The sequence below is a fragment of the Lepidochelys olivacea genome (assembly GCF_965140295.1).
Source record: "Lepidochelys olivacea isolate rLepOli2 genome assembly, chromosome: 22".
NCBI classification, from domain to species: Eukaryota; Metazoa; Chordata; order Testudines; family Cheloniidae; genus Lepidochelys; species Lepidochelys olivacea.
Window position 1 is genome coordinate 18,929,246 of NC_140432.1, and position 22,837 is coordinate 18,952,082.

The window sequence follows — 22,837 nt, forward strand, 5'->3', positions numbered from 1 at the left end:
TCACTGCCCAAGCTACACTACCATTTATAGTCACATTAGCTCTCATCGAGCTGCTAGGAGAACATGTATGCAAGTGGAGGAAAAACACCCCTAGCTTGTAGGTTAGACGTAGCCTAAGAAAGGGAGGGACTGGGCTCATAAGGAAGAGAAAAGGCTAGGTTACGAGATTAATAAGAGTGAGTCAACATATTAATCTACAAAAGCACGTAAACCCAAAATGGAAGAGGAATTATTTAAGGAGCCTACAAGGGTTCACTTAGAAAAAATGGCATGAAAATAAAGGGGAAAATTTAGACTTTGCAATCAGGAGATTTGTCCTGGGGTACAATCTATTAAACTGCATAACAGCATCACAAGGAAAAAAAGGTTAAAATCTTCACTGCATAAAACACTGAAAACTACACCACTAACACCCCCCCACCCCGCCTGGATTTTGCAGATTCTTTACAAACCAATGGCCATCTAAGCCATTCCCTGAAGGAAGGGATGTACTGTCATGTGGCATTCATAGCGAAATTCACTTTGTTTCCCTTTGTGTGAGAGAGATCTTACTGCCAGTGATGCCACAAAGCACAGAGTTGCTTCCTATGTGCCCATTTGTGAGAAAGCTCTATTTAGAGCTTTGAAAGGAGACATTTTCCCCCTATCACTTATATCAAAATGGATATGGGTTAAAATCAAGGTCTTAATATTTTAGTTGATGTCCAGATTCAGAGAACATTCCCCTTCAGCACTCACTGTTTTCATGGCTAAATTATTTTCTCTGCAGAGTATCTCATTAACTTCCTACAGTAAGGCAGTAGGCAGAGAATGTGCAAATCACTTTTCTGTAACATGACATAATTGGTACTGGGTGATGTGTTCAAACCTTTGAAGTGCCGAACTTACTGTGGCTTTCCAAAAGCTGTGCATGTCAGTTCGAGTGGCTCCCCTTCTCTCGTTAGGCCTTGCAGTGGGTAATTCTGTAAAACCCGCACTTGAGGCTTATCTGCATGACAAAAAAAACCCCACAAACTGTTTGACAAATTATCTCATTGAGCAGAATCAGATTTGCATGCACCCATAAAGGAAAGCCTGGCATCAGTACTCCAACCCTTGCCACCTTCAAACCATTCATCTAATCAGTAAGTAGATTCAGTATTTTCTCAAATTAAATGGACTACCACCCCCAAAACGTGAGACACAGATAAGAGCGTTTCACACTAACTGCAGCATCACCATTTCCTGGGAAATGCATTTTGTTACATTGAAGTTTATCTCTGAACTCACTCAAGCTAAAAGGAACTCATTTGCCTTCATGCTGAGGTGAAACCAGAGAGATTTGTCGTGCTCAGAATAGATACATTCGATCCTGTGTCATATTACTGTGTGACCACACTTTGTGCTGCTGCATATTAATATTTTCGGCTCCACTGGAGGCACTTGTGCAAAAGACAGAAAAATTATAACTGCTGCTGCCTTTGTTTGAGCAATGCAAGGTTCTTTGCGAGTCCAAATGAAATTAGTGCAAGTCTCAAAACAAACACAGGGGAATAAAGCGTTTACGCCGAAGGACACAGCTCAGAAATCCTTCAGAAAGACCCTGTAGGAAAAAGGCCACAGTCTGCAATTAATAAGAAATTCATTGCCTTCAACAACTGAAACAGATTAAAAATGCAATCTCAACTGTAGCTAAAACGTAATGAATGCAAAAATCAATTCAATACCATATATTGAATAAGCCATATTTTTTTTAGAAAGTTACTCAGCTGTAAGAAACTGGGGAGGGCAACAACTCGGTATGCATAAAGGTTGAAACAATTCAAACGTTTTTATTTTGTTTGAGAATCTCTACTGCCGATACTATTGGCTTGCTGCCTTTTATTAACACTGTTTAACTCATTAACATGCTTCCTATGGAATCATGGAAATAAAAAAAAAATCCATTGCTGGGTTTAAGAATTTATACCCTCATAATTTTCAGTAATGAAATAAAATACACTAGTAAATCCTCTCCTGAGATAGCTCCACAATAAATGCTTTTTTATTAATGAATCCCCATCTCATAGATTTTTCTTGTGACTAGAAAACCACAAGACTAACTGTTTAGAAAAACAGCCTCATTGTGCTGGTTTACCAGGTCACAGTAAGGATCTGCAACATTTTAGAGGTGCAAAATGATCGTATACTGGATAGTGTAAAATATTTACACACTTGAAAACACCAGCTGACCTTCTAGTTACATGGTTTAATTTGTGGAAGCTGCGAAGTAAATCTGTAAGAGTAATTGGTACATATATTCCAGATATTCTTATCAATCATTCATTATTGTTATCATAACAAATCTTCAGACTGAAATTTTTATGAAGAATTTATGGTCTCCAATAACTGTACCCGCTATTAAACATTATATTTAAACATGCCAAGTAGAGCCCTGCATCCAATTTGTATCTGCATCCAATCTGCAAAAATGGTCCATGGATATAAATCAGACATCCACAGATTGCCGGGCTCTAATGCCAAGTTCCTAGAATTATGTAATTAATGAGACCTGCAGTAGTACATTCTGGGGCAGTTACTGCATGCCTCAGATAGCAATATCAGGCGTAAGGCCAACAACAGATGGACATTTACTACCTACGTACAACAAAACTGCCCTGAAATGCTCATCTTGGCGCTGCTTTATATCAGTGAGATTCCTACATAAAAATAAAGATGAGTTGGTCGAGCCACACCTACACTACAGTAGTACAGTACTGGTAGTCAATTATTTCTCGTAATCTAAAGCTATTTCCTAATACACTTATAACTTTTCCAGCGGCTGTAAAAAAAACAAAAACCATACCCCAGTAATTTTATAACGCACCTTTATTAAGCTGAATTATTTCAAAAGCTTAAACACCAGCCATCTAAAGGACGCCCTGCAACGACCACCCATTTGAAAACTAACCAACCAACCCCCCTTTACTACAGGGGTGGCCAACCTGGGGCTCCGGAGTCACACGCGGCTCTTCAGAAGTTAACATGCGGCTCCTTGTCTAGGCACCGACTCTGGGGCTGAAGCTACAGGGGCCAACTTTCCAACGTGCTGGGGGCTGCGCACTGCTCAGGCCCTATCTCTGCCCCCACTCCATCCCTTCCCGCCCCTCCCCTGAGACTGCTATACCCTCGCTCCTCCCCCTCCCTCTTAGAGCCTCCTGCACACCACAAAGCAGCTGATCAGGAGGTGCCGGGAGGGATCAGGAGGCGCTGATCAGTGGGCGGGAGCTGATGGGGGGCTGCTGATGTATTACTGTGGCGCTTTGGCAATGTACAGTGGTAAATTCTGGCTCCTTCTCAGGCTCAGATTGGCCACCCCTGCCTTACTACAAACCATTCTGGATTTGACAAGATTTCTTTAAAAGCACTCATGTAGTGTGCCTATAAAATACACAAAAGTAGCCTTTAAAGAGACCAGGATGAGACTTGCTCTCTCTCTTGTTGGTAGATTAGTTTATGCCAGCCTGACCACGCACAATGTTCCGTGGTCTTTAAGTCAACCGATGAAATGAAACGGAGGACTTGTGGCACCTTACAGACTAAAATTTATTTGAGCATAAGTTTTCGTGAGCTACAGCTCACTTCATCGGATGCATTCAGTGGAAAACAAATGAAATGAAATGTGCTGTACATGGAACATGTGGCCTCCCTAGAGGTGACTTGTCGATAACTCTCCGTGTCTGGGCCAGCGACGGTGTTCTCTGAATAGGGTGCCTGTCCGTCCAAGTGCCAAAGAGCGCAGTCTAACACGCCTGTGATGCTGATAATCCTGACACACAAGTCCTAAGGCTGCCTCCACTTCTCACCTCTTTACATAGAGCCATGCTGCTTCCTGCCTCCAGGGTGCTGGAACAATTTGTATAGTGGGGGTGTTGAAAGCCACTGAACCAAACTGTTAACCCTGTGTTTGATGGAAACCACTTCAAGGCAGGGGGTGCAGCAGCACCCTGAGTTCCAGCATCTATGCCTGCCTAGGTCTAATCCTAACTATTGCAGAAATGGACTCAGTATTTCCTCTTTCCAAAGAGCATACACACAGTAAAGAGCACGTCTCTTTCAGAGGAGACCCTGAAACAAATGGTGTCATTGACACAGTCAATGTACACAGAGGATACCATGACTTTCCTCAAAGGTCAAGATTTTGCGCTAGAGTTCTCAGTTAGAAATTCCTTTCCATGCTCTGCAGCAGTTGGTTGTCATTCTCTATCCCAAAACTGACTACCTTTCAGCAGGCCTGTACGCAAAACAGACGGGCCCAAGGGCAACTTGACAATCTTGTGCTTAATACCTATTTTGAAATGGTGGTGCTTAATTCATGTTTTAAGTTTATGCAGCCCTTTTAATCTCCAACTCTTTCCAAAGCACGTCTCATGCTGTACAAACCGTAGGCCTGCCTTGTTTAGAGACCACCCTAAAATATTAACCTCACCTTAAAACCATGCAAGGTGGGTGGGGGAACAACAGAGGATGCAAGCTACAGCTTCTACTGAAGACATATGTGTACGTCAAACTGTTTTAAATGGACTGAACTTGGGTGTGGTGAGAGACCAGGTCTGTTCACACAACAAGTACAGCAAAAGTAGCAGTAGAGCAAGATTCCTTCCTCCTCATCCTCCCACGTGCCCCTGAGCTGGAGACAGCCCTCCCCTTGGATGCAAGAGAATAGCTCAAGCCTCTGTGGCTCTTTCCTATTCGGACTCAGCAGTCAACAAGGACGTAAACTTCGGCCAACGGTGCTAAAGGCAATTGACATTTTTAAATAGGAGTAAAATGCTGAGCTGCTAATTTTGTTTTCTTGCTGAATCCCGAATAGGAGACAGAGTGTGATCACACTCAGACACCCCCTTAGAAATACAATCAGCGCATATAGAATGGGGGAGTGCTGTGCAATACATTTAATTTGGGTGGCCATGTACAGTAATTTCACTGTCCATAAGAGTGATCACAAGCGGCAGTGAGAGAGAAAATTGCATTATGCTCAAAGTACAGACAATGCTCTTTGGGGCTGTGTCAATCATACCCGATTTGATTCATCACACTCTAATAGCGCATAGCTCTTCAAGAAGTTCAGTGTTAGTGATATGGGGCATACAGCAGCTGCCCCTGCAGGACCATCCACTTTAAATACACACTGACTGTGTTGGACCAGAGTCATTAATACTACAACAACAACATGTGAAATGTTTTTTAAACTCGAGAGCTTTTTCATAACTCAGCCCACTTCTGACTTTTCCTACCTGGAAAAAGCAACAAACTAATGATCCTCATGGCTGATACAACCCATCAGACTGAAGGTTTTCTTTGTACATTACTGTCTTCAAAATCAACCAAATGAACAAATGGGCTGTTTAAAACACACTACAATTCATGGTGTGTCTCTATATAAACAGACAGACCAAGAAAGTATATCAACGGGCCGCTTTCAGTAAAACCTAGCACTCAAGGCTATTCTATTCATGCAAGAGAGAAGATATATCGGTATAGCTACAGTGTCTCTGCTGCTGCACAAGCCATGTCAACATTTCCAGAAGACAACTACCTCTGTGTAAACATGAAAGCTTGTCTCTCTCACACCAACAGAAGTTGGTGCAATAAAAGATATTACCTCACCCACCTTGTCTCTAATATCCTGGGACACCATAGCTACAGCACTGCGTACAACATTTCCAGTACAAGCTAAAGGAGTTTGTAACCCAAGTTGGGCATGCATGGACCAGAGAGAAAACTTGCACTGGTGCTGAGAAAATGAGACTTTATCTAGCTCTACATGTTCATTAATATAGCATTAAATATTTTGTTTCTTGATTTCAAGTATGAAATGCTTTTTAAATGCCAAATCTTTTGCCAGCTGAGAAAATTAGGAAACTGAATCTTCTAATAACTCAATTAAAAATTAACTTGCTTAAGTTTTGAGTTTTTAAAGTCTTAACATTTTTCTGATTTTGTTAATCCCTAGTTTTAATCTCTCTGCTGATCTAGGAGACACTGTTTCCTCAGGAGAAAATATTTTCAGCTGAAGAAGCAGAATGCCTGTCTACCTTCCTTTATGTTAGTTTAAAAATCATCCAAGATGTACTTCACAATACTCCTTCCAATATCCTCTGAAGCCTGTGAAAGTTTTATATGTATTCTCATCTCCTTAATCTACGTTTTTTGAGCTGTGTTTTACTTAAATAGGCATGATATATTGTCTAAATTAAAATTAACAAGGAAATTGGTCAAAGAGCTGTGATTTTTACCAGTTTCTATATCAGACTGCACATATTAACTCCAGAAAAAGCAAAATTAGTCAGAAAAAAATATTTAAGTTAGAGGGAAAACATGTCTATTTAAGTTAATTATAAGAACACAACTTTTGAGTTAAAGGGTAAAAATGCAAACAGAAAAAGCAATAAATTCAGTTGGCATTTTAACATGAAGCTTTGCAGATGCAATTAGTGCATAAATCTAGACTATAGATTAAGACCCAGGGATAGGCCCTCAAGGAATATATTTCTCAAAAATGTCAGAAGCATCAATATTTGAATATTGGCTACTATGTATATGTAAGTGTCATCTTTATCCTAAAATCAGCTGTGTCCTCTTCTCAGGGGATTATATTTCATAGTGGAATGGGTAGGGACTGAAAAGTCTAATAGGTCTTTCCTTTTATTATCTTAGCAGCACACATCTGTATCAATGTTATGGTCCATATAATGGTTGAATATCAACATGGGATTATCAAACAAACAACTGTCAGATTGATAGACCTCATCTTTAAACTAACAGTTAAATGGACGACTGACACACAATATGTCTAAAGGAGCCCTTCTGATCTCAAACAGATATTTAAAAAGTCGTCCCTGAAACATAAAGAGAAGATTTAAGCATTTAACTTGTAATAGTAAAGAAATATTAAAGTTAAGATGTGCCAGTTCTCATTCCTGCCTTTTCTTATTCTTTTTTACACAATGACATGCTTTCATCATATAGTGTCTCACCTTTAGTCTGAATGTCCAGACTAAGTGCTGCCACCTTGATGTTATTGAGATTAGTTTTCTTTTATTTAATATATAGCATGCTGCTCTGGTTAAGCAGCCAGTTACACTATTACAGGCACTTCTCCTCAGACGGTGAGAACCCTGCAACCTTTGCCACCAATTATACATCCTGCTATAGCCAAACTCAACATAACAGAAGTACAGCCACCAAAATCATAGACAGATACAAAGAAATGGTTAGATATCTGGTTTCTGGTTTCAGTTGTTGTAGCAAAATGGTTTATTTTTAATTTTAAAAATACAAGGCTTTGGTCTAAGTCAGACTGACAAGAAGAAGCCTTTGAATTCAAAGATTTTGTGCAGAATTATTTCCTGTTTTAAACATCTAACTGCACACTGCTGCTGCATGCTTGCCGAGCCTCAGAGTGAAACTCTCAAACCCAGGCCCTACTGTATGTTCTTCATTCTCAACAACATTCCTCTGAGAAAACCTTATTAATGAGCTTGCAAACGAGCACACAACTGGGAAATGTCACAAACAAGAGTGACTAATGCCCCAGAAAATCAAATAACTCAACACTTGGCTGATTGTGGTGCCTTTCATATTTACAATAAAAAAACATAAGTCTCAGATACTGAAGGGGTCAACACCTCACTGAACAAAACAACTCATTTATTTATGTTCAGAAATCTCCCGATGATAAATTACATTGATGTTAATCACTTCACTGCATACCATGCAATTAATATTTGTACTCACCAGAAACAAAGATTACTGAAAGTATGAAAGCATACATATATGGCTGATTTTTAGCGTAATTGGGAACAACAAATTCTCTTGGCATAACAAGAGATCATAACAGTTTCCATGGGTAAATATTTTTATAAACATGCATGTAGACATAAAAATCTATGTTCAATTAATTAGGATTTAAACCCACAAGAGGAAAAATACAGAGTTAAGGCTTATACTTTGTCATCCATTTCCAGTGCTATAACAAGCAAAGGAAAAGTACCACGAAGACATGAAGATTAATCTTTCACACATTTTTCTGGGGGTATTTTGCTCATATCAACTCCTTAATGATCTTTTAACTTATTTTGTTGCTGTTTCCTTTCTAAAAATTATATGTAACAAACACACATCCGCCGCTCATGCAATAATGAATTCTAAAAGAGACAGCTACTCAAAAACCATTGGAGATGTCTGAATTAATACCATGCAGCATATTGTATCACATTTGCTAGTGTGACTATTAATCAAGCATGAAAGAGTTATTGTTACTGTACACAGTTGCCATTTGTCATACTCAGTTTTGCTTTTAAAAACATCAAGACATTATGGCATTGTTTGCAGAGATTTCAATTCAATAATATCTCCTACATTCATATAGCAGCATTTATCTCAAAAGTTCAGAAAGGACCAGACTTTGCCACCCTTTACTCACAATACTATTAGCTTACTTCATGAGTAGGGTGAGCTACTACTCAACATACGAGTGGCAAAAACCAAGCTCAGAGTTCATTTATTTGAGAACGTGTAGCTCACTTTTAATTACTTTGCACACTTCAAAGTACCATAGTAAAGTGATTGTAGTATTTTTCTATTAAGTCTTTCTCATATCAGATATCATAAAGGCCCTATTCATCCAAAATAGGGAGCAGGGTCCTACTGTGCTAGCTATCCTTATCACATACAAAAATACAATAAAAGACTGTGCTTGTCCCTAAGAGTTTACAGTCTCAGAACATGACAAGATGCTTACAAACAAGCAGAGGACCAGGTAACAATGGAAAAAATCACATTAAGCATCATGAACAACAGCCTTACTAAATCTTTGCTAAGAAATGGGGTCAGACCCCATTGTGCATGGGGTCATTATGGGGCTTGTGGAATAGAGAGAGACAAATTCCTGAGGTTCTACTGCACACCCAAAGGACTTGGAAAACACCAGAAGTGCATGTTGTTTCCTGCAACTCTGCATGAGTAGGCTTACCGGCAGGGGAGTGAAGGATAAGGACCTTTCTGCCTACTGAGACCACAGGGGAACGTTAGGTGAGCAGAACATTAACCTCACAATGGACTGTGGCTAGGGCACTAGCCTTATTCTAATGAAAAGTGCCCTGGAATTTCTGATGGTAACCATGAGCAGTTAGGGGATCTTTTCTCTCTCACATAAGTTTGGCAGTGCCGCAATACGCTCCCCCAGAATCATGTTGAGGCATAGTTCTAAGCAGACAGACATCAACTCCACTTCCCACATCACCTGAGGCCGTGCCTTCCCTGACACAAACGTCTCCCTCTCCATCCCTTCCCTCAGGTGAGATAACGGATGCTCATTCGCTAGCTTACTATAAAATCCTAGTGGAGACAAGGCATCTGAATTTCTTACCCTGACATAGGCGAGGCAAAGGTCAGGGGATGTGGCTGACCTTGCCTTATTTACCCTACAGTAAAACTCTACTTGTTTCCACTGTTTTGCTTTTACAGCTAACACAGCTGCACACACGCCTTTCTGGTCAGTGAAGTCAGAGCCTAAGATGGAATCCATTGTCTCTTAGAGCACCGACTCCCCACCCTGGCTTATTTTAGGAGATATGGAGACAACTCGGCCCAAGGGAGTATGGCTGAGAGCCATTTCAAAAAGTTAGCAATTCCGAGTGGTTGGTAAATGAAAAAAGCTGAAATCTTTAAATTCTTTGAACTGTCTAACACACAAGAAAACGTACAAATGAATTGTTTATAAAACTCATTGTAACAGGTCACTTTGCAGGCCAACATCTTGTACCTCAATTTCCAGCGAATGATTTCTTTTTCTTAGCAGCTGAAAATATATTTCTAATGGAATAGATATATATTTAAGTGTAGCATTCTCAAAAGCACCTGCATGAAGTAGAAGCAGCAGTGCTATTGCCTTTCAATGAGAATTGAGCTCTTAAATCACCAAGGAGAGTTTTCAGAGTAGCAGCCGTGTCAGTCTGTATTCACAAAAAGAAAAGGAGGACTTGTGGCACCATAGAGACTAACCAATTTATTTGAGCATAAGCTTTCGTGAGCTACATCCAATGAAGTGAGCTGTAGCTCACGAAAGCTTATGCTCAAATAAATTGGTTAGTCTCTAAGGTGCCACAAGTACTCCTTTTCTTTTCAAGGAGAGTTTGAAAACCCTACCTTTAGGGTCCAAATTCTTAAAAAGGAAATTTTACCCTGGTTATTTTATAGTGGTAATTTATACCATCTGAGGGGACAATAGGAGGAACTTTTTTATTGGGGAATCATAGAATCATAGAATATCAGGGTTGGAAGGGACCCCAGAAGGTCATCTAGTCCAACCCCCTGCTTGAAGCAGGACCAATTCCCAGTTAAATCATCCCAGCCAGCGCTTTGTCAAGCCTGACCTTAAAAACCTCTAAGGAAGGAGATTCTACCACCTCCCTAGGTAACGCATTCCAGTGTTTCACCACCCTCTTAGTGAAAAAGTTTTTCCTAATATCCAACCGAAACCTCCCCCACTGCAACTTGAGACCATTACTCCTCGTTCTGTCATCTGCTACCATTGAGAACAGTCTAGAGCCATCCTCTTTGGAACCCCCTTTCAGGTAGTTGAAAGCAGCTATCAAATCCCCCCTCATTCTTCTCTTCTGCAGGCTAAACAATCCCAGCTCCCTCAGCCTCTCCTCATAAGTCATGTGTTCTAGACCCCTAATCATTTTTGTTGCCCTTCGCTGGACTCTCTCCAATTTATCCACATCCCTCTTGTAGTGTGGGGCTCAAAACTGGACACAGTACTCCAGATGAGGCCTCACCAATGTCGAATAGAGGGGAACGATCACATCCCTCGATCTGCTCGCTATGCCCCTACTTATACATCCCAAAATGCCATTGGCCTTCTTGGCAACAAGGGCACACTGCCGACTCATATCCAGCTTCTCGTCCACTGTCACCCCAGGTCCTTTTCCGCAGAACTGCTGCCTAGCCATTCGGTCCCTAGTCTGTAGCGATGCATTGGGTTCTTCCATCCTAAGTGCAGGACCCTGCACTTATCCTTATTGAACCTCATCAGATTTCTTTTGGCCCAATCCTCCAATTTGTCTAGGTCCTTCTGTATCCTATCCCTCCCCTCCAGCGTATCTACCACTCCTCCCAGTTTAGTATCATCCGCAAATTTGCTGAGAGTGCAATCCACACCATCCTCCAGATCATTTATGAAGATATTGAACAAAACCGGCCCCAGGACCGACCCCTGGGGCACTCCACTTGATACCGGCTGCCAACTAGACATGGAGCCATTGATCACTACCCGTTGAGCCCGACAATCTAGCCAGCTTTCTACCCACCTTATAGTGCATTCATCCAGCCCATACTTCCTTAACTTGCTGACAAGAATACTGTGGGAGACAGTGTCAAAAGCTTTGCTAAAGTCAAGAAACAATTGACTTGGGAAAGTTACTTGGACTTTTCTGCAATCAGTTGGCTTCTTTTGATGGCTACCCCAGACTAGTCTTCTCTTTGATCATCAGCATTTGCACCATGCACATGTTGTTTATTCTGTGGTGAGGTCTCTTTCAAGAGCATGAGAGAAAAAACATTACCACAGCTGCTATTAACTGTGTAGGGAATAATCCAAGTACATTTTTCTTGGAAAATTACTATGAAATATGTAGGAGAACATCTGAAAGCACTACTTCTGTTTCAAGACTACCCTCCATAAGGCCCAGATTACGCCGAGTTCATTCAGCCTTTGCTCTCTTTTGTGGGTTTTGGTTAGTAGGATGACAACCATTTCCTCTCCCCCAGATTCCAGGCTTTGTGGTTCGTGTAGGTTTTTTTGTGTTTGTTTTGCAAGTAGCCTAATGATGTATCTGCATATTCTGAACTTTAAACCAATAAATATTAGCTTGAAAGCTGGATCCATCATTTAAAGGTTGCCTGCTAATACTTTCTACTTTCAATACCTTTCTTGAGTCTGACAGACTAAGAGCACTGAGGTATATGACACCTTGGGAAAACTGTCTACTGGGGCTACACGTATAGCGTCAGTAGCTGACGTTCCAAAGACACGGGCATGGTATGCTATATGGATGGAAGGACAAGATCAAGACGGCACTGTGCAACGACAAATGCAATCACTTCTTTTTTTAAACGCAACCAACCCTCTTTCAAATTATGCCTCTCTGGGCTCAGCAACACAACTATGTAAACACATGTTTTGACACAGCACTGTGTGCAAATATTAATTGCCACTTGCTTGGAGATTCGGCATGCTATAAAGCTGGAGGTAACAAAGTGGTCAGCTGAAGTGCATGAAACAACAATTTGGAGGGCTACTTCGCTCTGATTGCAAATCCCAGCTCTAAAAAGCTATTGAGAAAGTGACAATTATGCCTGATTTTAGGAGTATAATTTCTTTAAAAGGCTGGCCCTGGGTCAGAGGAAGTTCTGATCTACACTTCAGTCAGAGAAGACAAGTGGATTTTCCTCCCCCTTATGCAGCCGCTCTTTGGGTAATGGGCAAACAAAGCACTGAATTGCATGCTTCACGCACAGTGAGGAGAAACTATGTGGAACAATAACACTTAGTTTTTATATCACACTTCCCCCTCTGGAGATTGCAAAGGGCTTTACCGAGGAAGGTTAGTATTATTCCCATTTTAGGGACAAGAAAACTGATTCACAGAGAGGAACGTGGAAGTAAGTAAATGCTCCAGCTGCCTCTTCACTGTTGCCTGGAGCTAGTGTGAATCTGATCTATTAAAAAAAGGCCACCAAGGGAAAGTAGCTTCTTCCTACATGTAGTAGCTTTGAGACTCAGGAGACAGAAGCCTGCAGTGCTATGGGTCAGGCAAGGTCTCCCCACAGCACTACAGAGGTCCAGGCCAGCACTCCCATATGGTTCTATGACATGGTCTGTGCCTAGCCAGAAGAGTAGCCTGCAGGACCCAGACTAGATATGGCAGCACTGTGGATTCTTTTTGGTGCTCAGCCTCCCCAGTAGCAGCAGCCACAGCCACTCCTCATCTTCTGATCCCTACTTCTCCCATCAGATCACACTGGCTCCCTTCTCTTCCAGTGGTCTATATGCAGAATTCCCAGTGGTCTATAAACAGAACTGCCTGGAATCCCCTTAGATGTGTGCTGCCAGAGTTTTGATCCCATCAATTCCTTCCTTCCTCCCTAGGCCTGCAGTCAATCCACTGACCATATTGTCTTCAAAAAAAATAGATAGGAGACTGGCTCCAGGGATAAGAACTGGCCAATAGAATCTTTCACGCCTTGGACTCCAGGTCACATCCAAAACAGGCTGGTACTGACTGGAAGCCCTTTCCATGTGATGGTTCTTTGGTGGCTTTTATATTCATTCAGATTGAATATATGGACCAAAGGTGTCATCATAACCCAGTCACTGTCCAACAGTAAACAGTGTTAAACAAAATGTTAAAGAGTTTTAAATGTCAAGTATTAAATAAGGCTGTCATTTTAACCACATCCCTCGTTCTGTCCCCTTCCCTTTAGCTGGAGAGAGATTTTAGAAGGAAAAATAAAATCCCTTGTTTGACAGTCTCTTAATCTATGCCTATACTACCGAGTTTTCAGCAGCACAGCTGTAGCATCTCTTGTGTAGCGGCTCTTTGCCAACAGGAGAGATCTTGCCGGATGACATAATTAAACCACCTGCAATGAGTGGCTGTTGCTCTGTCAGCGGGACCCGTGAGCAACAGAAGTTTGGCTGACATAAGGGGAAGTGTAGACACAGCCTTAGATGGTATCGAAGATGGTAAAAATCTGTCCTTTTGGGGAAAAGAGAAAAAAAAGTTAGCGGAGATGGGGTTGAACTGGTATGATGTCTGATTCTCTTTCATCCAGATGGTGTTTGGAAGTCAGCTGGAGACAGTGGGGTTGGGCATGACATCTCGGTCCCTCTCTCTGGCCCCCGTCAAATAAGGGTATCTTTCAGGACTGGGATGACAAAGGCCCAGGGTCCCAAGCAATGGTGGGGGTAGCCGTCATGAGGGTGAAGCTTACTCCAATAGCCAATTTTTCTCTCCAAAAATCTCTTTAAGGACCTGCAAAAGGAGCGATATGTGGAGTACACCATCCCATCATTATTTTGTCCACCAATTAGGCCTAGTTTCCAGCACACCAATTTTGGTTCACTGACTGGGGGGAGTGATAGCTCAGTGGTTTGAGCATTGGCCTGCTAAACCCAGGGTTGAGAGTTCAATCCTTGAGGGGGCCATTTAGGGATCTGGGGCAAAAATTGGAGATTGGTCCTGCTTTGAGCAGGGGGTTGGACTAGATGACCTTCTGAGGTCCCTTCCAACCCTGATATTATGTGATTGATTTCTGGTTCCACACTTCTCTTGGTTACCAGGAATGATCTTAACACAGTCCTTGAGTTACATTAGTAGGCCTTGTTGTTTGAACTAATTCAGTCTCTGTCTCACTTTTGCTTCTTCTCGCATCAACATTTATTCTTTAGGTTATTATGATCTCTTATAAACCTTCATATAATTTTCACAGACGAGAATACAATTAGGGTACATTTGAAGGCCCACTTATCACAAAGTAGCTTATACATAAGTACAATTCAGTGTCCTCTGACTATATTAGTCTCCATTACACCACTATAACAGGTTCAGAAGGAAGGCCAGGAAGTGATGCGCCATGGAGACCAAACTCCCCTCAACATCAGGAGAGAGCTGACAGATTGATAGAGGGAGAGAAGAGACTGTTAGGACACTTACTGTGCAGCTCCCTGGGCTGTTTGTTCGTTCTGTGGATCAAAAAGCAATGCTCGTTGGCAGCACTATTCGTCCAGTGCCTTTCACAAGCTCCAAGTTAATTTCAGAACGTGAAGACAAACACGCTAGTCAACAAGACCATTTCACATGGTTTCCCCGTCCGCTTGCAGAAAGCGCTGCATTAAGTGCATTCCAAAAAGCTTGTGCTAAGCACTGAGTAACACCTCTCCCTCCCTAAGAGGCACCCAAAGGCAGGCCTAAAATTAGCGATAAGTGGAAAAAATGCCCTTTGCAACAGATAAAACCAATACGGTGGAGGTTCTGGATGTCCCCCAGGACCGTCAGATAACCATACTGTAAATGTGATTTGTCATCATTCTGTTTGGTGCCTTTTACAAGCCGCACCCTAAAGGATTCAGAAAAGAGATTTATTTTCCCTTTCATAGACATATGTAGAAGGAACTCTATTGCATGGTCTGTTAAAAAGACTGACCCATTTCTATTGTACCAAAAGGTATGCATTACACAGAAATATCCATAGGGAAGCCTTAAACTACTAATCTGACCCCCTTATAAACAAGGGTTTTTTTAAACAGGATTTCAATTTTCCTGTTATCAGCTGAGAGATGGGATTTTTTCCCCTGTTAAGTAGTTGATCAAGCCTCACAAAGGTGCTAATGTATTATTAAAGCTAATAGAGCGCTACAAGAAATGTTAATGGGCATTACGTTTGCATAAACGAATTACACATTAGCACAGTCACAAGAAATCTAGTCTCTGCCAATTTAGGTAGTATCTGATCATTTTTGTTTTCCCTATTATAGGGACATTACTTCATGCTAGTTTCCGTGATATGAAAATTGTAAGCAGAATGCTCTTAATGAAGCTACATAATGAAATAGATGAAAAATTAACAACCCTCCACTCCTTTTATATAATGTTACGGTTGAGATGAACCTACAAAAGAAAGATGTGTGTCATCTTAGGATCTCACCACTTGGTTGTTCTCTCGTGCTGAGGCAGTCACCCCAATGTCAGATTTGTTTGCATTTCTGATTTCAAAAGCCATATTCCACTTGATAACATGACATAGTGACACTAACATGACTGTGTTCTGCGTCACTAATATGAACATGAGCCACCTCTGCTGTGGATTGCCCCATGGGTATTTTCAGAAATCTACTTCTTTCTATTTATGTACATCACTCATGTGATGTATATAAATGGCAGTTCATAGAGAACTAAGTGAAATGTTCCACCTAGCTTTCATCTTGAATATAGTTGGAAGCATTAAACCTTAAGATTAGCTTGCTTTAGCAGGCTGCTTTTACTTGACCTTTACCTTAAAGGTTCCACTATTTTAAAACATATTTCTGCAGCTCTAATTTAGAAAAGAACTACTGTACTATACTTCCCATTATAAGCATTATGAAAGTCTCTCTTGCATCGCAGCATGGGTCTCTCAGTTCATTTACCAATGGAGAATTACAGTAAGTTACTTTAAATGGAGCTCTGCAGTGATGCTAACTTTTAAAGAAATACATGTTAAAAAAGTTAGGGTTTAAAATTAAAATTAATCTGCTTTGACAAAACCACAAGGCCTAGCTATTAACCCTTCAAGGTGCTAAATCTGGGTAAAGCAAGTTATTCTATGTGGAGAGAATAAAACTAAGAATTTGGCATCACAGCAAAACTGCAAGAAGTTATTGTTTAAGCAATACTCAATACTTTGATTTCAACATTTATAAACCCTATCTACACTGTAATAAAATCTAATTACATAATTAATGGTTTCGAACTTCTGTTTAAATGAGGAACATTCTACATTAGAAGAATAAAAAGCTCTAGTACTCACACATTACTTCTAGGTAGCGCTGTGTCTGTAAGTCTTTGACAGCGGGGTGATCTACCAGACAGATGACAGGGACCCCATCGTCCTCGCGCCCCACGGTCAGCAAAAGCTGACTAGTCACAGTGAACATATCAGACCATTGCTCCACTTCAGATTTGCCTGCCAGATAGATGAGGGAGAGAACACAGAATAATCACGGGACAGCATATTCATGACGTCACATTGTCATCATCTCACTGGCATCACCATGGTAGACAAAAGAGGTGCTGGGAACACGTGCCCCTAAATTTCCAACTTTCATCTCTATAGCATTGACTGCTAAGGGTAGGGAGGTGTCCGCGTGGGTAATACTATCCCTCCTACCAAAGTCATTAAAACTTACAATATACAGTGTGCTGTCAGAAGGATTAAAAATGCCAGGATGCTTACAGCTCCACTGATTTAAAAGCTTGGGTTTTTTTTTTTTTTTTTGGAAAGCATCCTGGAATTCAGATGCTATGGAGATGAAAACCCATCATCAGCTATTAGGAGGGAAAGAGAGTAAACGGATTAACATAATTAAAAACAGTAATTAAAATATTTAAACAGTGGCACTGTTGAAGATCCATTGAAAATACCATAGCAGCGGGTTGGAGTGAAGTATATTGCAGGGCAAGACTCCCCAGAACACACACAGAACAGGGAAAAGGCGGTTCACGATTAAATGATGACACTAATGAGGTTTTCCATGAACTCAGCACATACTTGCTGACCAGAAACCAATGCCTCTTAAATGTGTGTATCAACTGCATTTTTATGGTTCAAATCATGGCGATAAAACGGCTAAGAGGGAAACCTACAAGAAAGACTTTCCCTTCAAGCCCACAAAACAGCTCCTGTGGATAATACATAGGTAAAACACGCTGACAACTGTTAAAAACAACAACCTGTTATGTTTAGAGGAAAGACTGCATAATCAAAGAGGCTCCTGGTTCTCTCTCCATCCGAGTCAGTGTAAAATCAAGAACAAAGAAAACTATTTCAGTTTCCTTATTTCTATTTTTGAAAACCCCACTGTGCCAAAGAATCAGCAGGGTGATCTGGTATTTCAAGAAGCGACTACTTGCTCGGCAGTCTTCAAAGATACAGGACGGTTGGAATTCAATTGCTGAAGCGACAAAGCTTAATAAAGGAGCTGGACAGGGCAAGCACAAGTGGTGAAATACTGTTGTACTGGGGCCCTATAGAAAGCAAAAGAAACCAAGGAGGAGGTCATTTGAAGATGCATGCATCATTTCGATGACAACAGGAGCCGGAAAGCAGTTGGTTCTGTGGGATGCTACATGTGGCAGCAGCTTTGCCTTCCACTATTACCAGCATAAGTTCAATATGTGTCATTGTGCTGAGATGCCTGTAGGAGGGAAGGGATGTATGTCCTCTGTCCGGAGGACTTTATCCTGTCCTTGCAGAGCGTTAGATTTGAAGGGCTGTATCTGACTTCCGTAAAGAGCTGTTATTATCTCAGATGGGACAAAATGAGAGGTGATGCCATGTGCACACAGACTTAAACAGCACACAATATGCAATCAGTGTTGTGACTCATCTGTACAAATTCCATGAGCACTAGACTTTACAGAGTAGAAGAAACTCATTTTTATATGAGCACATCTACCCAATCCCACAGGAAGAACTGAGCTAGATATAAAAGTGCACTGAAACACTATTACCTCACTCGATGCCATCACACTGACCCCTAAATCAGGGCAAAGAGCTACCTTCCCTGCACACCGTAAGGGACCACTGAGGACATCAGCAGCTGAAGAGCAACTCCAGAACCCTGAACTCTGATTCTGGCAGGTAACTAAAGGACAACACAGGGGTAAAAGTCCTTTACTGTTAAGGTGCATTTGTCATTTAAATCTGCCCATACATTTTGCCACTGACATGGCTATTTTTTTTTTTTTTAAACAAGTGTTTCTATTCTCTGTCTCCATAATATTATATTTAGAAGGTCTAACTTAACCACTTCAGTTATCTATTAAGCTGTGCGGCTTTAGAAGATAAATCTACCCAGTAGCTCCTTGTTCCCTTTGAACCATCTGATTGTGGTGGCTGGTCTGCTGGCCATGGCAGTGCAGTTCAACTCTATCTCCTCTCCTTCAGTGGCGATGTCTTTCTGGATATCAATCATCAAATTACGTGGTGGGACTAAAACCAAAAATAAAAATCAGAACAAGGTCAGTACATTTTGATCTTTAACTGGTGTATACCCAAGAACTCATCAAAACATTACTCAATGTTGGAAAACAGCTGGATTCTTTTTGGGAAAGGTAGGCACCTGGACTTATCAGATCTCTTAATTTATCAAATGATTATTTGTACTATTGTCCCTTAACACACAGGTTCCTAATAGTTGTGTTAAATGTTTTTAGCCCAGCTTTGAGCTTCATCAACTATTGCTTATTAAATTCTCACATTTTCTATAGTCCCTCCCAGCTGAGCACGGTCCCCTGTAAATTGTCTGCTCTCTTTCATGCTACATGGATGTGATATCACACAAAGAATACAGCTTGCATTTTACAGTCAGTAATGAGGAGAAGGGAAACAGAAAAAAATACATTTAACGGTACCGTACCTACCCATAGTTTTAGATCCCTAAAGGTAAAATTTTTCTTATCTGCTCTTCAGTTTCAAGCCTCAGGCTCAAGATGTGGAAGATGACCAGCAAAGATCAAACACATTTAGACCTCTTAAAAAAAGCCATCAAGACTGGGACCAGAATAGAATGTCACAGCCTCCAATTGCCAATGCATCTCCCATCAAAATAAACCAAAAGGCAAATGCAATCCCAGATTTGATGAAGAGATGTGGAAACAACTTTGGATCTCAACAAAGATAACTGCTTCAGATTGCAATTACTGCAAGCTGAGAGTTTTCCTCTCTAAGGCAAGTACCCGCTAGAGACAACACTACTGTGAGCTACAAAGCCAGAAGGCTGTAATCATCATCAGTGAAAAACAATCCAATAATATTTAGGAACAGGGTAATAACTACGGGAGACCACCACCACAGTAGCATGCAATCCATAGACAGGATAAAAACAAGTTTAAAACTGCTGAAAAAGGAACAAGATGAAAAAGTCAGTAATGAGAGAAACATGAATACACACAATTCAATCCCTGTTAGACCTTTAAGTAAAGAAGTTGAATTGATATTTCCAAAGATAACTCAACATTTTTTGTTCTCATCACTATGATTAAGCAATTGTATGGTTGAAATATGACTCAGACATTTTCAATCTGATGAAGAACAAATATGTATAAATATCATCCAGATGATCAAAGGACTAGTCAGTTTTAGCTTTTCTCCAAGATGAGTAAAACAGACCATATATTTCAGATTTTCATGTGTTCTAATCCATTGGGTAAATCTATATCTATACTTAATGAGAACAACTACATTATTTTTCTAGCCTGTTACAGAAGGCACAGAATACTTGCTTATAGGCCCATTAAACAGGTACCACTACTTCTGATGCACCTCTTAGCAATGAGTGAATGTACATTAACTAACTCAATACATGTAAACAGGTACCAATAGGAGAGAAACTGAAGGGGACAAAAACACCATCCTATTTGGCTGAACATCAGAAAACTGAAGTACAACTTGAAGGCTGTGGATAAACCTGAGATCCATACTAGGGCGGATTATAAACATTGTTTCCACAGTTTAAACACTAAGACAGAACAGAATCTCATTAAATATGAGAAAAACAACCAAACTTACAACTAATCAGTGAGTGAGATCTTACATTTAAGCTCTTCCACTACGATTCAGGTTCTCTTATTAACAGGAGCTTAAAAGCCAGCACTAATCTTTAGACACGGCTGTAATAGTATTAGCTACTATTATCTGTAACTATATTAACCTTATAACTGCATCTATATCATTGTCTTGCAAACCATGAGAAATAGGATGAAAAAAGGAGAATTCAGTAGATTACATTTTCACCAAGACAATTCTGAGTAGAAAAAGTGAACTGCAACACTCCAAAATGGATAATTCCTAAGCAAACAAGCACACACAAAATGTCAGATGAAAGATCTCAAGTTTATACATACAAAATAATACATAAAATAGTGGCTGTTAAATCAGCTCAGACAAAAGTTAACAGAAATCCCTCACTTTGCATTATAATTATGCTTAAGGTTTTGCTTAAACATCAAGCAACTAAAACGTGCAGAGGCATCAGCATCTTGAAGCACAAAAAGAGGTTTAACAACTGCATAATGTACATAGTACTTTCCTTAAAGAACACCACAGACAGCAAACCAGATTTGATTCTTCATTTATTATTGTGATGCTGGCAGACCACATGCCAGTTTACGCCACTGTCCCCATCCTCAATTGGACACTGAGACTTTGAGCACAGATTTTTGGTAGCAATGCCTGTTTGACCTGCACATGTGCCCTATACAACCTTGTGCCCCATACTAAATGATATGTAGAGCTGCCCAAGTGAACCACCTTCAGTTCCTTCAAACTCCCACAGAGGAAACTCCAAAGCAGAAGGGAAGTAGGGAGGGAAGTGGAGCACCCAAAGGGGGACATCTTGAAGAACTCCAATTACTGGACGACTCCTTCAACTAGCATCCCTATGGGTGCTCCATTTCAGGTGACTTCCGAGCAGTATCTTCATCATGAGGAGGGAGCTTCATCATGAGGAGGGAGTCTTCACCGAAGCAAGACCATATTCCCCAGGGCAGCATCTGATCTAGAAGAATGACCCATCACATTGTGTTTGGAAAAGTTATGCATTAAAGTCCAAATTGCAGCCTTGCAGATCCCAACAGTGGGAACATCTTTAAACAGCACCATAGACATTGACAAGAAATCTAGTGAAATAGGCGAACACCTTGGGAGGAGCTTGTGTATTGGCAAATTAACAACAATGAATAATACATCCAGATATCCACCTGGACAGACTCCGAATGGAGACAGTAGCTCCCTTGAACAGGTCAGCAATTGAACTGCCTGGGAGACTTGCTAAATGACTTGGTTCTCTCCTTTCTACAGAGGTCAAAGTAGACATTTTTATGTTGAGCTGGAGACCTAACCTGGGGGGCATGGACAGCGGTGAGTTTACGGCAGAGAGAACCTCTTTGCAAGTCTGCCCCTTGAGCAGCCAATCAAGGCATGGAAAAACCATTGTCTCCAAAAAATAAAAAGGTAGTTGGAGACCACTGTCAAAATCTTCAAGAACACTCTCAGAGCAGAGAAAAGGCTGACTAAAAGTATCCAGTTCTGGATGTGATCTTGACTGACCAGAAACCAAAATAATCTCTTGTGAAAAGGACAAATTGTGGCATGAAAGCATAAGGTCCTGAAGGTTGAGGGCTGAAAATCAAATTCCACTGATGGAATTACAGCTGCAAAAAAGTCACCATTCTGCATTTTTGTATTTTCAGAAAAGTTGCATAGGAGTCAGATCTAGAATTGGTCTCCACCCTTCGTTCTTTTTTGGGACCCGAAGCGATCAGTGATTCTCCTGTGGTTTCAGCAAAAAGAGTTTCAGTCCATCAAAGGGGCAGTCCTCAACAGTACTTTGAAACTCTCCAGGTAACCCATAGAACTGGAGCCAGTATGCCCAATGTACGGTGACTGCCCTGGAGATAGAGCAAGCTGCAGTGTCAACTGCATCTAAGGAGGCCTGTAATGAGGTTCTAGTCAGTAGCTGACCTTCAGCTATGGCAGTGTGGAACTGCTCGCGATGTTCTGCTGGAAGGTGTTTAATAAATGTGGAATTTGGAATAACTGGTGTGACTATTTTGCCATAAGAGCTTGGTAATTTGCATTTCTAAACTCTTGGGTTGCAGACGAATGACTCAAGGCCAAGACGATTTTGGTCCCTGCCATATAGGGTTAATTTAGAGTGGTGCTGTCTGCCACGTTCACCACTTCAACAGCCAGGGAATTAGGCAAAGGATTCAAAAATAAATATTCACAGTTCTTGGCTGGGACAGAATACTTCTTATCAGAATGTTTGCACATGGGCAATACCATTGCTGGGGTCTGCCAGATGGTCCTGGCAGGATCCAGGAAAGCCTCATTTATGGGCAGGGCCACTTGAGCAGAAAGTGTCATTTGCAAAACGTCCAAGTGCTTGTGCTGTGACTCTCAAACCTCCTCTAGGGGAATATGCAATGAATCCACAACATGTTTTGTTAGCTCCTGAAACTGTTTGAAGCCAGAGAAGGTGGAGGGG

The 22,837-nt window shown here is 41.0% G+C and overlaps 1 protein-coding gene across 8 annotated transcripts in view; it reads right to left on the reverse strand.

Annotated features, from left to right (window-relative positions):
• Positions 1-22,837, reverse strand: part of CADM1 (cell adhesion molecule 1) — a 291,533-nt gene that overhangs the window by 53,736 nt on the left and 214,960 nt on the right. For all 8 annotated transcript variants that reach the window (XM_084611907.1, XM_084611906.1, XM_084611903.1 and 5 more), the window contains exons 4-6: positions 18,643-18,780; positions 16,597-16,752; positions 889-988 (exon numbers count right to left, since the gene is read on the reverse strand). In XM_084611907.1, coding sequence (XP_084468033.1) covers positions 889-988; positions 16,597-16,752; positions 18,643-18,780 — 394 coding nt within the window. The remainder of the gene's footprint in view (positions 1-888; positions 989-16,596; positions 16,753-18,642; positions 18,781-22,837) is intronic.